Source organism: Aulostomus chinensis, chromosome 3 (assembly GCF_037954235.1).
Source record: "Aulostomus chinensis isolate RoL2024-O1b breed Wild chromosome 3, RoL_Achi_v1.0, whole genome shotgun sequence".
Taxonomy (NCBI): Eukaryota; Metazoa; Chordata; class Actinopteri; order Syngnathiformes; family Aulostomidae; genus Aulostomus; species Aulostomus chinensis.
The window spans coordinates 19420516-19438006 of record NC_141322.1 but is presented as its reverse complement, the minus strand read 5'-3'; the positions used below and the strand labels follow the sequence as shown (position 1 = coordinate 19438006).

At 42.1% G+C, this 17491-nt stretch overlaps 1 protein-coding gene across 3 annotated transcripts in view; it reads right to left on the bottom strand.

The window, feature by feature from the left end:
- The window catches only part of cacna2d2a (calcium channel, voltage-dependent, alpha 2/delta subunit 2a), a 153650-nt gene that overhangs the window by 22294 nt on the left and 113865 nt on the right, over positions 1–17491 (bottom strand). For all 3 annotated transcript variants that reach the window (XM_086199340.1, XM_086199341.1, XM_086199343.1), the window contains 5 exons: positions 7141–7191; positions 6730–6829; positions 3494–3655; positions 1811–1921; positions 425–503 (listed from right to left, as the gene is read on the bottom strand). In XM_086199340.1, the coding sequence (XP_086055466.1) occupies positions 425–503; positions 1811–1921; positions 3494–3655; positions 6730–6829; positions 7141–7191 (503 nt within the window). The remainder of the gene's footprint in view (positions 1–424; positions 504–1810; positions 1922–3493; positions 3656–6729; positions 6830–7140; positions 7192–17491) is intronic.

The window sequence follows — 17491 nt, the reverse complement described above, 5'->3', positions numbered from 1 at the left end:
ACTTGCATTGTTTTTTCTCTCCTTGATTTCTAGTAATTTTGGAAATTTTTTAACACCTTGGCTAAGGGAAAAAGTATTTTGGCTATTTTGGGCATTTTAAAACACGTATTTCCTAAACTAAACTCAACTAAACTAAACTTTGTTTGTCCAGAGTAATGATAATTCGCTTTTCTGCTTGGGTGAATGGTATTAGTCACCAAAATGTTCTTCATCCATGTTCAGGCATTTTGATTGATGTTATTTATGGTAGAAATATGACTTCATCTGTGACATCACTAACAGAACGGTTGGTTTCCTGGATACTTGGACATGTAGACTGGAGGAGATTTAACAATAAACACTTGGAAAGACTAGACTACCTGCTCTACTTCCTGACCATCATCCACCTGAATTCTTTACATGAATATAGACTCTGTCCTCTTACCTTTATTGGCACAAGCTATCCACTGCAAAGGGGTGACGTCATAATTATGCTGGCCGACGGAGAAGGTGAACACACGAACCTGGATGGAAAAAAAGGAATGTTGTGGAAAAGAGACCAAAATTGATACAGAAAGAAAAGAGAGGGTAATTTGAGAACGCCGGTATACAGATGACTTGGACTGCTGCTTTGCTGGTGTAATCCATCATTAACAGTCAGAGAAAAGTTTAAGCAGAATTCAGTGAAGCTGAACTTTGGCCTTTTGGAAATGAAATGACATTACTTTTTCCATTTTATTCAATTAGATGTCCCAATAAAATGGATATCATAATGGGCATACAAATAAATTTTGAACGTTCAAAATGACCTTTGATCCTCCAATTATGTAAGAGATTGGATGAATTCTATTGTCCTGAAGGAAATTTGTCTTGAAACCATACATCAGCTGCTTATAAAATATTAAACACTTACACACATGAAGAAAAACTGAGTACATGTAAACATACGTAAGTACATTCATTCCAATAACAATACCTCAATTAAAATAAAATTGTCAAAAAAAGAGCTGACCTGAAAAATCTCCTACCTCGGACCTAAATAAATAGAAGCAGGCCAAACTGAAGGTGTTGTAGAGAAGCTACTGCTGTCACTAACCTCCTTCAGGAGGGAACGCAATAGGTTGACTGTCATAAAACCTTAAGGGTGAATAGATGAGTCTCCTAGTCACCTCAGACAACCGTCTCTAACACAAGAGAGGGGTAAGAGAGTTGTCAAACTGCAGATTATTGCTGTGTGACAGCAGCTATCATGAGAGAACTAGATAGTGATGAATATCAGGATAAACATCGGTGGGACTGTGAAATTGGGAGTGACTGCAATGCTGGAACAAAGACAGACACTAGGAATGTGTTGGCTGTAATTTTATAGGCTCTGGTGATGAGCTGGCTAATTAGTGAGCAGGTCAGAGCTTTTAACACTGGCGCTAAAATAAAAAGAGTCAGGTGACTAGAGAAAGACGGGAAACATTCTCATCAAGTGCAACAAAAACAAGCCAGTAAAGGAAAAACTTGTATGTTTGTGTGTGTGAGCTTTTTAGTTTCACATCTATGGATCCATCTACGGAACAGGGGGGCTGAAGAGCTGCAGAGATGACTCAGGCATGGAGAAAGTCTGACTTCAAACAGCCAAAATAGAAGTGACGAAAGCTCGGAGAGGATGCAGAGTGCAGAGATCAGAGTTGGCTGTTCGACCAGCTAACTAACACAACTCCAATGGCACAATGTCAGCAGAATAGCGTGGCAGACAGAAAAAGACCTGTGAGGACCGTCGTGGACGTGAAGGACCTCTCGACCAGCTGAATAGATGACAGTGTGGTGGGGAGAGCCTCACCGTTTTGTTGGGCCAGTTGTACTTCTCAAAGATTTCCTGTGCACGATCCTCCCCGCCATCTGTAAACATCATTATCATCTTATTGCAGTTGGCCCTCGGGGCACTGCTCTCCTGCGGCACACGAAGAGAGACAGGAGGAGCAGAGACCAGCAAAAGAGAAGAAAAGAGGCAAAGAGCCAGGTTAGAGGAAATAAAACACGGTGGTGCTGATTCTAGGAAATCCCTCATAATAGCAACATGGCCTTGATGTGCTGTCTCTTATATTTATGTTGTGTTTTCCAGTTCATATGAGCTTATCAGATGAAGGATAGAGAGGACGTCTTGTCTTTCCTGGAACAATATTTGTCACTCTAACATTAATACATATCTTCGGTTATCAAGAATAGCTTTATGATGCATCATATAAAACAAAGACAGGCAGTAATCTAACAGACAAACCATCTTCATTTTTATAAAAAGATATTGTGTTACTGCAATTTGTTTTTTAATTTCATAAAACACTCTGAGAACAATACTGCACAAATGATAATTTTTTTTATGCTAGTTCCATTTTGTGTATTTCAAAATTAAAAGATTCTTAACGTGTTTGACTTTACAAACGAATATGTAGACTCAATACACTATTCGTTTAATACATTCCAGTCAACACTACGTAATTATCACACAATGACTCTTTCACCAAATTGTTTTGTCTAACTTCTCTCAAATAAGGTAAAACATACTTTGTCTGACATTTTGCTGCAGTGTACATAATTTGATAAATAGAATTCCTTCTCAGTGTACATTGTCAGCTTTAAAATATTTTCTTAGCTTTTTATCATCGTTTTGCAAATGTTGTAGACACAGACGTCATCCTATTATCAATTTTGCAGGGTTTAATTTGAAATGTGCAACAGTATTGCAGTGTTCCATTTGACTGTGTCAGAAGCGTTTTAGTAAAGTACCCTCAACCCAAAGCCAGGCAGCAGTTAGCATTTGCTTCTGATACAACCCCACGCCTGCCTGCACAGCAGCTGGCATTGATATTCAAGCCAGCGGCATGTCAATCTGACAAGATTCTAATAAAGATAAATAATATTGCTACAATTACATATTTTTATTGTGCGTCTGCCACCAATCATGGGAGTGAGCTTTTATATTTCTCATTCTAGTGGCAAGGGAGGGTGGTGGTGATGGTGGTGGTGGTGGTGGTGGGGGGTGGTGGGAGGGGCAGTCGGTAGTTGGCTCCATGCCTCTAAGCTACCAGAGGAATATAAAGTATCTGCGGCTGATCTCCTCCTGGCTGCGCTCATCAATCATCCCATCAGAGCCCATTAGGGTGGCAGCCTCCTAAAATACACAGCAGCATAAGGAGATGAGGCAGCACCTGGGTGGAGAGCGCGTGGATGTCGGCTGCATACACCTCGCCACCGCGTTGGCCGCTGCAGACGGTGGCTGTTGCAACAGCAGCTATAATCGGAGCTATCTTCAGCAATGACAGAACTCTGGAAATGACCTGAACAAATTTGGACCACTCACTGTCAGAGCTGTTTTATCTCCGCTAATTCGGTTTATTAATGTGATTAGTAGCTCTGACAGCACATATAACGACATGTGGGAGCTACAGAACATAGTTGTGGCATTCAGGGGACGCAAACACCCACATTAGCGTTGCTGTTAGCCCGGAAAGACTCGCTGACTTACATTGAGAAGCTGTTCAAAGGCAAATGTGAAGCCAGACTTGTAATCTGTGGTTCCTTTGGCTTGCATATGCATCACGGCCTCCTTGAAGATCTTCTTGTTACGAACATTGGCTTGGACCAAAGTCCTGAAGCAAGGAACAACAGCGTCTGCCTTCTCATTGAACTATGAAAGAAACACAAAGGCACACACATAGTGAATAAATAATGTGTTGCAGCTGTATGATTGTGTATTTCTGTGATTTCTCTATTACACATGTGCGTAGTTCATAGCAACGGGATGCAGACGTGGGTGTGTGCAGATGTAAGCTGCCCCGCTACTCTCTGGCTGGCAGTAAACACAGGTAATTACAACTTTCCACACAAAGAACAGGTGCACCTGAACCACCAGTACAAACCACTGAACAGAAACCCAGCCAAGGTAATATCATCTGTCTCATCTCATTCACCAAATTAGCCTTAAACTGTGTGTGTGTGTGTGTGTGTGTGTGTGTGTGTGTGCACGCGCGCGAGCGTGCATGTGCGTGTGGTGTATGTACGTATGGTATTTGTTCCAGGGTGTCGTGTCTAAGCGTGAATAGAATATTAGTCTGTAATGGAGGGTTTCTAATGCTGTTTCGTCTTGAAGGTCAACTTCAAAATCTACTGACATTTTCAGGATAGACTGATGTAAAACATTTTGTGACATTTCCCATTGGGGTTTGAATTGTCCCATATTTACACTGGCAAGCAAAAACATGCAGCACACAAAAGTATGCAGAGCCACATATTCAAAATACATCACCTCTAAATATCAAATCTGCCGCATCTTGAAATGTAGTGAAAAACAGTCACAGTGACATGTGCAGGGATATAGTAATGTAAGGATATAAGGATGTAGGGAAATAGGGATGTAAGGATGTAAGGATATAAGGATGTAGGGAAATAGGGATGTAGAGATGTAAGGATATAAGGATGTAGGGAAATAGGGATGTAGGGATGTTGGGATGTAAGGATGTTGGGATGTAGGGAAATAGGGATATAGGGATGCAAGGATATAAGGATGTAGGGAAATAGGGATGTAGGGATGTTGGGATGTAGGGAAATAGGGATATAGGGATGCAAGGATATAAGGATGTAGGGAAATAGGGATGCAAGGATATAAGGATGTAGGGAAATAGGGATATAGGGATGTAGGGATGTAGTGATGTTGGGCTGTAGGGATGTTGGGATGTAGGGATGTTGGGATGTAGGGAAATGGGGATATAGGGATGTAGGGATGTAAGGATATAAGGATGTAGGGAAATAGGGATGTAGAGATGTAAGGATATAAGGATGTAGGGAAATAGGGATGTAGGGATGTTGGGATGTAAGGATGTTGGGATGTAGGGAAATAGGGATATAGGGATGCAAGGATATAAGGATGTAGGGAAATAGGGATGTAGGGATGTTGGGATGTAGGGATGTAGTGATGTTGGGCTGTAGGGATGTTGGGATGTAGGGATGTTGGGATGTAGGGAAATGGGGATATAGGGATGTAGGGATGTTGGGATGTAGGGAAATGGGGATATCGGGATGTAGGGATGTTGGGATGTAGGGAAATAGGAATTTAGGGATGTAGGGATATAAGGATGTAAGGATATAAGGATGTAGGGAAATAGGGATATAGGGATATAGGGATGCAAAGATATAAGGATATAGGATGTAGGGATGTAGTGATGTTGGGCTGTAGGGATGTTGGGATGTAGGGATGTTGGGATGTAGGAATGTCGGGATGTAAGAATGTAGGAATGTAGGGATGTAGTGATGTTGGGATGTAAGAATATAGGAATGTAAAGATGTAGTGATGTTGGGATGTAAGAATGTCGGGATGTAGGAATGTAGGGATGTAGGGATGTAAGAATGTAGGGATGTAGGAATGTAGGGATGTAAGAATGTAGGGATGTAGGAATGTAGGGATTAGGGATGAAGGAATGAAGGGATGTAAGAATGTAGGGATGTAGGGATGAAGAAATTCAGGGATAGCTCCGTACCAATTCTTCATGTCCGATACCGCAACATTGATTATCTACTGCAGCTGATACCAACTTGATAGTATCACTCCCCAGCTTTTGAACAACATTGCAGGTAATAACACTCTTGTGTCAGCAGTCATCTAAAAAGTAGTACACTCAAACTTTGAATCAAATATTCCACTAAGGATTACATATCCCATGATACAATGCTGCTGGTTCTTTTATCTGCATTTATTTATTTAAGTTGAGTGGCTCCATTCTAACATTCCAAATGAAATTTAAAGTTCAATTTAGAAGTACAAAATCAGAGTATTTAGTTGTGTAAAACACTCAATATGCTGTATCAAACTTAACACACAACGAACATATTTTCTATCCAGCTCAGTGATTTTGGCAGGTATCAAACTAATGTGACATGTGAACTGCAGGAGAAAACGCCGTTGACATGATTATTCAAAGTTCCTCTGAACACGGCTAGATGATATCTGCGTGCAGCACAGGTGGACCTGGTACAGGAGGTAAAAAAACCCTCCATTCATCAGAGCTAGAGGCATGAAAAACAACGATGAAATGTCTTATATTGAACAAACATTGCCCTGAACAGTTCATAATTTGTCAATAAAACGTGTACTGACGCATGCAGATAGCAGAGACAGTGGGCCACGATTATTTTCAGTTAATTTTTAGTTGCACTGCCTTTTGTGTTTGCCAATAATTTGCAGCAATGTTCTGTAAGCCATTACTTTCCTTATAAAGGTGAAAATCAGATGGCTTCCCGCCCAGATTACTATGCTCATTTCGTGCTTTTAGAGCTGGGATTTAGAGGCATACAGTGGCTAAGAGCAATGGATTATGAAGGATTACTGAAGGAAGTCTCCAAACAGTCGCCACACCGAGTGTGTGTGTATGTGTTATCCGTCCCGCAATATAGGATAACGTTAATATTCCCCTAAACATTAGTCCTAATAGAAAGCTTGGTAATCAGCAGAGTGTAAAGAGACAGACTGGCACAATCCCACGAGGCCGACGGTGGAGCAGGAAAAGCAAATGCACAATAATGAGGGATGTGCTGCGTTTCCCCCTGCAAGCAAACAACTGGGAGCAGTATGAACACACAGAGCAGTCTAGTGACTCCCTGCTTTATTAACACCTGCTTAATCAACACAACAAATATTTGTGTTACTGTTGCTTCCAGCGGTGATTTTCTTTATTAATTGTAAATCATGATCCCAAGGCTTTCACTCACTCTGGCCACATTCACATAGTCATCATCTGAGAGCGTGTCCAGCATCTCCACCACCGAGGTTTTCATCAACTTCAAAGTGAGACCGCTGACACTCCCACTCCTGCAGACAAGAAGCAACAAACCACTTTAAATCTCTGTTGGGGGAAGACAGGTCCTAATCCTTCTTATGTCCATTTTCCTAATTTATGAAGGCCTGGTTTTGTTTCTCCACTAAACCGCTTCACATTTGGCCACAAGTACAAAAGCACTAATGCTTTGGCAAATAGACTTCAAGTAAAATGAGCAGCAATCATCTTCCTCTAATTTTACACTTCCTTTAAACCAACAGGTGGCACTACCGCCCTTTGAAGCAGACGTATTTTATTTTATCTTGGGGGGGATCATTGAGAGAGAAAGAAGTGAGATACTCACACATCCACAATGATGACCATGTCCTTTGGAGACGATGCACCTTGGATATACCTGCATAAAAAGAACACAAAGAATGGGGTTTAATTTGCTCCCATAATCTTTGAGAATGGCACTAAAGAGACGAGCCAAAGTTACAATGAGCTGAGCCATGATAATACGAGTGACCACGGCTGAGCCCACTTAAGCTAGAGAATACTGAAAAGGCTTATGTGCTTAGAAAAGTTAATAAGTTGTGCAATATACTTTGGTGTTGGCTACAGCTGCTGTCGACTGAGATACTCCTCCTTTCTGAGTAACAATGTCAACTCTAATTAATTACAGCATAAGTCAAAGTATAGAACATATTTATTACAATAGCCTTCAGCGTGTTGCATAACCAAGAATAAATCCCATGTAGAGTTTTAAAGGCAGAAAATATAGTTTACATAAGCAGGTGATGCACAGAATTGTAATTCAGTTTAAATAATTTGACAAAATTGTACAAATCAAAATTACTGACATATGTACCTTAAATCTCATCCTGTATCAGGGAAAATAGGACATATATTACAGTATTTATGTCAGTTACAGGCATGGATGTACTAGAGATGTGTTGATAGCAGTTTAATTTGAGTCATAAATCACTTAATCACTATAAAAATATGCAGATAGGATGACACAGTCAGTACCAGTAGCAGCATCAAATAGGTTTTACCAAATCAAATCCCAGAGTGTTGTCGCGAAGCCTCGTGCTGCTTTTGTAGATTTTAGATATTGATAATCTGAGAGACGACGGGTAATGAAAGCACACCATTGCTTACTTATTTTAAGAACATGGCAATTTTGGGGGTTGTTTAAAGAGGTAGAGCACCCTAAACTGGGATGAAACACACTGACTGCTGGTGTTTACATGAACATTTACTTTCAAATATCTGCATTTCCTGGGTAGAAAATAGCTTAACACGCCTTCTACTGTTTCAAACAATCCCGAGCCTGTGAGGTGAAAACTGAGTCAACAGTTTTGGACTTCTCCATGTCATGACTTATTTATCAAAAGAATATTAAACCTGTCTCAGAGTAGCTTCTCCTCCCAGCAGAGGTGGGGGGCGCACATCATATCCAACATGGAGGTTACCGTATTTTACACTGTCACCCAACATTTATTATCAGTAAGAAACGTGACCAACAGGGAGGCTGGCTGTCAGCAGTGGGACGCCACCCTCCCTGAGGGTGTTTTGTATATGTTTTTTTTTTTTTTTTTTAACAATAATCAATTTTAAAATAAAAATGTACAACTTATTTTATGCTTGGATGGGTTTAATACAACAAACACAACAAAATACAAAATCATTTGAAAATTCACCTGCGTGCAAAAGTTACAAACTACATGTCAGACGAATCTGACGCCAAGATAACACAACAGCATCAACAACAATCACAGCTGTGCTTGTCAGAGTGAGGCTGGTCTGTTCAAGAGGCAACTGAGTAGCGGCATTGCTGAGCCCTTCACTAACCGCCGATATGCCGGAGGTTGTGTTTAACTGTATTCAGGCGGTACCTGAAACTGACTACCACGCAACTCTCAACTATCTTTGGCCAAAGGGGAGGAGGACTCGCCGGGAACCAACCAACACACTGAACATCCTCTTATCCAGAGCAGTTTAGAGACAAAGGGGTAGGAACATTTCTGCATCGGGCTGGGGTCCAACATCTCAAACTAATACATCGACGTGTTTTTCATGGGGTTCTGGAGGGTGAAGGTCCAATATGTTGCATCTCCTCAGCCCCACCTTCCCCTTTCAACTTTTTGGTATCCCTGCGGTGTTTACTGATGTCAAACATACTTTCCATTTATTCAAGTGAAATGTATGTGAACTTGCCATTGAGCATCTAGAGCGGTGTTGACCTGCGCTGTGGAGATGCTGAGCTAAGTACTGTACGTAAAAGCTGACGGATGATGCTGTGTTCCTTTGATGACTCATCAGTTGGGCATCAAACACGAGTATTTACTCCGGCACCAGGACCATTATGCTGTTGCTGCATAGCAACTTTTTAAATAGGGCTGCTCTGGGTGTGTGTCAGCCTCAGCAGAGTGTAGGCCCACGAGGCAACAAAGCCAGTGAAGGAGCGTGGCCTGGTAGAGGCACACACAGGAAGATTGTCCACACTTGATAGATGACATACTGAAGGAAATCAAAAATTCCCTCTTTCTGTTCCAGTAGCAATTAAATTCCCATTTACTCCTGATACAAAGAGTGCTGAGATTGATGGACATTATGGGCTTTTCTCTGGCACACTGTGAAAGGGGGCGGGGGGTTAAAATGTGGTACTAGTTTGACATCTTTGGAGAGAGTAGGCAAGCAGTTAGCAGCCGTCTTAGGCGGAGGCAGAGTAATCATCAGGAGTCTCTTTCGGCTGATTATCAGCTGTTCCGCTGAGTGTGGAGAGAAGCCAGCTGCCTGTGGGCCAGAGAGGCTCTTTTCTTATGCTCAGCCAAGCTGATATGGAGGTAGAGTGATGGACCCCCGGTGGGCTTCGCCACCGCTCCCACAAGCCTCAAAACTCCCACTCTGGCAGGCGCCACTCCAACCTGCAGAATGGCCCCTGACCCACGCTGAAGTGACGTCCCTCAGCACACTGTCTGCGCGGCGCAAATCTGTTTTTGAGACATAACCTGGAACCCCCTTCTGAAAAGCTGCCCAACAACACCCCCAATCCCCAATGGAAGAGGCACTCTACATCAGGGCTGCCTCACAAGAGGTCGATTAACTGAGCATGCCCAGAGTGAACATGGGCAAAATGTATGTGTGAGAGAGAGTAGGGCGGAGGGAGAATCCAATTATTTTCAATAATAAAGAATGCCACATCAAAGGTAGAACTTCGGCAGCTCTCCGCAACTGTGTGGTGTATGAAATCAGGTCTGGAACCATGAGGCATATTGGCATGCATGACTTTTATCAATTTAATTACTGAAATCTTAATTTGAGGGAGTGAGAGGGAGAGGCGAAGAGAGCTGAGACTTCACACAGCTTCATTCTTTTGAGTGGATGGGGTTTGTGAAAGTGATCAACGATGCAGGACGGAAAGTCAGTCAGAATGTGACCCACGTCTCCACTCCCTCGGGCTCACGGATGGAGTCACCCCGTCTGGAGATTGAAGATGGGTCAATTGGTGAAAGCTGATGCCTGCAGACCAACTGCAGAATTTCATTAACTTCTCTGGTCAGTCAATCTCTCATAGAGGAGAATAGTCCTTTAATGGGACTTAAAGTTATTTTGAAAAGGCTAAATGTTAATTATTATGCAATAGCAACCTCTATTACTTAGTTATTATGGGTCATCTTCAACTGTCCCAAAATAAAAATCAAACAACAGAGAATTGTATGAGCTTTGGCCCTTAAATCTCCTGAGAAAATATCACATTCAAGCAGATAACTTCTCCTCTATCTGTGAAAGACTTTGCATCGATCAGCTGTAATGGGCTTTAAGAGGAAAGTATGAGAAACACATGAGCCCCTCAACACTGGTGCTACCGTGGCTGATCTTCCGAAAGACTCTCTCTCTCCTTCAATTGCCTCAAGAACAAATGAATTGCTCTGTTTCTCTTTGGTGAGAACACGGAGTCCAGGATTCTCCAGGTTGATATACAGTTTTTACAGATAACCATCATAAATCGAGGCTGGTATCAGTGTGTAATTTGCCACATTTTGACTCATGGATCCAGATGTGTTGTTTCTGCATGGATTCCAGTCAGTAATTACCTCTCAGCCTCTGCCCACTGATGCCATTCTTTCCCTGTCATTACCCAGTCTCCTGCGTACCAAGGCCAGGTGACAAGCAGATGGGCCTGGCTGGTGCTGAACTGAGTCCTTTTGCCCATTCTGTCCCAACTGTCAGCTGGCAGACACACCAGTCTACGTCAGTTTGTTGAGAGTTATGGTCGGTATCGAACCAGTACTGAACCCCAACAACTGAGATGTATTTTATTTATAAGATCACAGTTTAATATGTAGTCATTGTAACAACGACGACAGGGATATTTAGGACATGTGGGTGACAGAGGGTCCCAGCTGGATTCGGCCAACGTCTGTGGTCAGCCTATTATTATTGGCTGATATGGACCTGTCACAGACATGTTGCTTTGCTGTGTATATTGTCAGCTTGGATGTTTTCTGATAGACTGAAAACCTTTATTTTACAGATCATAACACAGAATGAGATGCTTGGGATAATTTAGAATTTGTTTAATCGCAGAAGTTGTAAAATACAATGGTTTTCAAACCTGCAACATGTTATTTCACAAATGATTTGATTCTTTTGAACCACGGGAACCGAGTACTGTTCGCCCCGAAATGAACCGCCTGCCCTAAAATCCACACCTAGGAACTACACAGTGAGCAGAGGCGATACTTGCTGTTTACCAAAGGCTCTGGAGCACACCTACATGCTTGCAAAGCTAGTTGTGCAAGTGAAGTTGCATTCTGATGAAAGGTTGCAGCGCAGGCAAAAGTAAAGCTCTGAGCTCATCTGTGAGCGAACTTTCATCATGCACAAGCTGAGGCTTCTGGCTTTTTCTGTGCTCCTTTGCATCATAGAAAAGACTGACGAGCCACTACCAGAGGGCAACAGCTCCTCAAGATCCCTTAAGTCATCACTACAACAGCTTGGATCAAGAACTGTAACAGCACACCTACTTCTGGTTAACACTTATAAACCAGCACAAAACTGAAAAAACCCACATGTTCTGAGCAGTAGTAACAGAATTACCATGGTAGAGAGCTCAGTGATGGATGACTGTGAGCTACCCACATCCTACAAACAGCTGATTTAGTCACATCAGAATTATTTCACTCTCTTCTATCAGCTAAGCTCCTAGAAATCCAGTATTTGCGTTTTTTTTAAGTCTTAATTGTAGCTTCATTTAAACGATACATTACATAAAATATTACCTATGGAAAGCGAAATTTATAAATACTTTTTGTCCGTCATTTGAGTTCACCTTCTTTGTTATAAAATACACAGAGTACACAATGGTTCTTAGTAACGTTGTAAAGGCCAATGCAGCTCTTCTGCAGTGGAAAAACACAACATTTTTTTGCTTTTTTTTGGCAAAACATATAAAAACAGTTTGTGTTCCCATAAACTATTCATCATAAAGTGACCTTTGGCCTTATCCAGTCAATTATGTAATATTTGAACAAAGAAGTTTAACCCCTATTTGAGTCTAAACACGTACAAATATTTTTTGTCCCATTTCATCAAATATGAGAGTGTGCTACTTTTTGGTTTCATATTTTTTACGAATTAAATCTTTTATTTAGCTTTGGAATGGCTAATATGCGATAAAGAGTATCCATTTTTACTTTGGACTTTAGAGAGAGAATCCCATAATTCTAAGTAGTACAGCTCATTGCACAGGTCTGCAATATAACCAGATGTAGTAGAGACAGCTGAGCAAACACAATTACTTACTCATATATTCTAAAGGAAATGAATAGCAAGTCAAGCTCCTATCAGCGTTCGCAGTGACACACGTGGCCATGGTAACAGCAGAAAGCCATAACATTCATGATGTATGAAATTGTAGAAACCTGTTTATGCCATCGCATAAGTGACAATATATACAATCAAGATAAAGTTGGATTCGTGTGTGGACATGTTCTCTGCACACTGAGGTGGAACAAGGTAGTGCTCTAAATGAGAGGAGATTAAAGGAGCACCATTCACAGCCAGCAGCCCCACACCCCCCCCCCCCCCCAAAAAAATGCATTACACAAGCAATGAACACAATGACACACTCTGCGTTGTGGTGATTGTATTTCAGTCCTTTTGAAGCCGTCTGGTAAAGCAGTCTCATTGGAATTCATGAAATAGTTTTATCATGGTGCAGCACTGTAAAATCAATACATTAACTATGCCGGGGGGCTAACTCTCTCAGGAGATTGTGTTTATGCACCCTGACCCATTCCACAAAGTGTTGGTCATTACATTTACATTGGAGGAATTATCTGCTACATACATTACGGAAACATGCGATAGATACATGTAGCCTGATACATGATGTGGCTCAGGCTCATTTTATTGTGTAGGTAGAGATTACAGTATGTTTCTGCCGGTTTTCTATTGTTAACCTTGTTTATTGGCCAAATGTAATGTAACTGGAACTACCACCTTGTAGCTGCATGTCTACGTAAATAATGGCAAGAAAGGTATGTTTGCAGAACATTGTGATTTAAATGTAATCTTACCGAACATACGCGTACATGTTTTGTCACAACTGGCATGTGAATTCTTGAGCCTTCGTCAAAACATGTTTTGCGAGGTCAGAGTGACCTACAGTATGAAGACTTCATTCTAATTGTTCGTAACAGAATTTTACAGTGTGTCAGAACGCTGATGCCCATCCGGTGTTCAACAACCCCCCTTTTGGTTGCCTGCCTTTGTGCTACTCTATCTACCGTCAGGGTCAAAATCTTTCCACGCTCCCTCTGCTCCTCCACTCTTGCAGGTCGCCACACCCCTTTATGGCTATGTGGGATCGAGCCGCTCATTCACTCCCCTCTCAGGACCTCTTCAGCTGACATCTCAGATCATTCCCTAACTAACCTCATCTTATTACCCTTCCAAAAATACTTCAATGATTGCTACTTATTTCTGAACGTTTTAGATGAAGAAGACAGAGAAGCGGTTCGTTTACTAATGCTTTAAATCGCTTTGGACCAAAAGTAATGAATTCAGGTGTACACTGCCGCCAGATGTAATGAAAATTCCCTCCAGGCATTGCAGAAAACCTAATACTGAGATGCATGTGTCACATAAGGTAGCAAAAAAGTGGGAGAACTGTAAATAACGTAGCACGACTATTCATGCATGTGTAGGTGTGTTTGTGTGCATGCTCCCATGTGTGTATGGATTTGTGTTGTGCTGATGGGCTTATTATTTTATGGACTGCTGCACTCTTAGTGCTCCTGTGGATGTGGCAGCCAAATACAGATTGAATTAAGATAAAAATATAGGAGGATGGCGCCCAGAGAGCCTGCAGGAAAAAGAGATGTTGTCTGTCGTTTATTTATTCCTCTTCCTGTTGATTATTGGAAGTGTTAGTAGCAAGATTTACATTTACATATTTTGGGTTTTGCCTCAGAGGAACACGTGGAATTTTACGCTGAATTTTTCTACCACATTCCTTCATGTAAAAAAAACCCATCAATATTTATAAATGGAGACAAGCAGAATTAAGTCTCATCACGTCTCAAAATGAGATGTCACATTTTTATTTTAACTCTTCCCATAAAACTCCTTAAGCTTGGTGCCACCGTCAGTTCACCAGTGACACACATCTGTCCGTCTTTTGACTCAGCTTCTCCCTGAAGTGATGAAACTGAAAGGAGGAGGAGGAGGAGGCAAAACTAAAGGCTCTCAATACCTAGAATGGTATTTTGGGGGAGTCTCAGCTTTGAGAATTGACCAGCAGTCATTATATTTACAAAGATGTTAGATTGACTTTTCGAAGAAATCAATATGTGATATAGCCTACATGCTGTTGTGAACCTGGGGGGGGGGGTAATGGGATCTTTGCAACGCATGGCTAACAGGACTCCATGCCTCATGTCTTTAGTTATTTCTCTTTGCGCTCCGCTCTGCCTCACTTCACTCTCTGCTTCGCTTCCCTCAATAGCATGAACAGACTTTATAATGGGCAAATGTTAATAATTAATGTCAGAGTAATTGGAGACAATTAAGTGTGTTGACTGGACCATTAATTTTCTTGGGGCTGTTGGTGGTGGTGGTGGTGGGGGGGCAGATGAGATCCTCCAGAGAGGCGCAGCTGGACAGCTCTGGCCAGGTCAGCCTTGCTGCTATCCATCCAGGCCTATTATTCTATACATGGCGATGGACTCTAGCCATGACATTAATTCTCTGGAACAAGTCTCATCTTTGAAATGGGACTCAACAGATCCAGATTTCGGCTAATCATTTCTATCCTACCCTGATAATCTCTTTGAGTGTATTAATGAGATCCGGCAGGAGTCCAGTGTTGTCCCAAGATGCTACTTTAGTTTGTAAAGTTGTAGCGGCTCATTTGAGAGCAAACCAAAATATTTTTGTTGCCAAGAAATACATTTTAATATCAAATTGTTACACGAGCCACGCTGATCTTCATGTGTACCTGTAGGCCTTGCCGTTGTATTGCTGTCACCTCAACACACATGATGGTCTTTGCCCCAGTGGGCTGCTTTTGTATCATGACTGGCCGACCTCTCCGGAGAACATCAGTAGAGGAGACAGCGGGTTAGACTCTAATCGCACAAGTCTGGCCTGACATATCATGACACTCCCTGCCATGGTACCGCCACTCAACACAGCTGGGCACAAGTTGCTAGGCAACAGGTCACAGGATGTGTCATAGGTTTCAACATGAGGAAAAGCTCAACAGAAATGACAGTGACGAACACGGAGGGCTGTGAGTGGGGGGTGGATGGGGGTTGTGTGTGTGTGTGTGTGTGTGTGGGGGGGGGGGGGGGGTAACCAGGTGTTCTTCTCTTTCCTTTTCCTTCCTGTCTCTGGGAAATGTCCCTCTGTCTAAACACGTGTAAGAGAATTAAACTTGTGTGCTTCAGTTGTTTTGCTGACAGATCAGCCACGGCCTGCTTGTTTTAACTGGCCTTTTATATACTGCTGGTGTTTTCCAGCATGTTTCATGTTTATAGTGTTGCCTATTGTGCACCAGGGAGATTTCCTTCACTTAATTAAATTGTCGGAAACACCTTGTTAGCGTGAGATACATTGAGGATTCAAACGATCGTGTTCTTCAAGCGATAAGAGGCACTATCTCTGGTCCAAGTGGAATTAAAAGTGTCAGTCCAACATCACAATTTATTCAACAGAACTCAGATTAATTGACTGACAGGTCAAACTCCTGCTTACATTTCTTAATATGCCTGCAGTCTCTATCGGGTAGAGACCACAAGGACTCAGATCCCATAATCCTCCACAGTCACACCTCTTTGCCAATCACTTCCTGTGATTAAAACTGGAACTACCTGCACACGCAGAGACTCAACATTCATAGTCCTGATAGAAGACTGTAGCCTGTGACTCAGTAAACCCCGGGAGATTCTCTTCTACTTCCTCCTCACTGCTGGACGTCTTCAGTGAGGCTCTGCCTAAGCAACGCAAGAGCCTGCTTAGATTCCTTAAACATCAGTGCAGTAGCTGAGTGTCAGTTTATTCAGTGTGTAGAGTCTGACTATAAAGAGCGTGAACCACAGTAGAGAAGCCGGGCCTGCTGGTCTGTGTGGGTTTATGAGATTGTGTGAGCGTAGCAACGTCTTGGTGAGTACAATAATCATGTTCCTCCATTGTTCCTGTTCAGAACTTGAACTAGTAGGACGTAATGTTTTTTTTAGTCTTTGTGGTCTCCTCAACTCTGAGCTGTTTAGCTATTAATGCAAATATCAATTGATGGTGGTGATAGACCGCAAAGGCCATCGTGCTAAATTTGGGTGCAGGAACAAAGATAAAGCAATCATTCAGCAGGCGTGTTGTTGGACATGGCAGCAACACGTGAGCAGAAGCATTCTGGAGGGAGAAGCTGAGTCCAGATATGACAATTGTTGATAAAAAAGGATGGGTCAGCTTGACAGTATGGAAGTTCTCTCTTTTTAATCTGAGTGAGACAGTTATTTAATTTAATATTTCTTCTCTTTGAGTTTATTAAAAAAAAATCTGTCATTAAATAGGTAATTAAAATAATTTCAAAAATAATTATAAATATTGACTGAAATGAAATATTTCTCCGCTTTATCTCACAAGCCTGCCACAAATGGATTAATAATGCCTTTTGCACTGAGAATATTAAAAAAATTGATAATATTGAGCCCATAACCTCCATTTACACATCAAATGAATGATTTCCCATTCAATTTATTTCTGAGGATCAAAGAATTCCTCCTCCTCCAGACGTTGCAACATCTACGGATACATTTGGACTGCGTTAAACCGTTTGGGATCTTCAGTTTCATATAAATGTAATCAGAATGCAAAGACTTCTTCTGCTTGTCTGGTGTTTGTTTGGTCAGAGCTCGTTGACTTCATCTGACAGCCTGGCCTGCACTCAAACAGCCACTCAGGCTGAGCTGAACCGAGACAGAGATGGAAAACAGGGTCGGGTCTAATCAACATTGCTGTCATGATTATGTCCAGTTCACTCCGACCTGTAACCAGGCAACAGGCAGGGCAGCCACAAAGCTGATGTGACAGTGTCAGGTAGATTGAACGTGGAAGGGTGGACAGGAAGCTCGGTGGGTAAGGGGGCTGTTTGGCCCACCACGGCCTAGTTCTGTCCAGCCCGTCACACTCGCCCGCCCCGG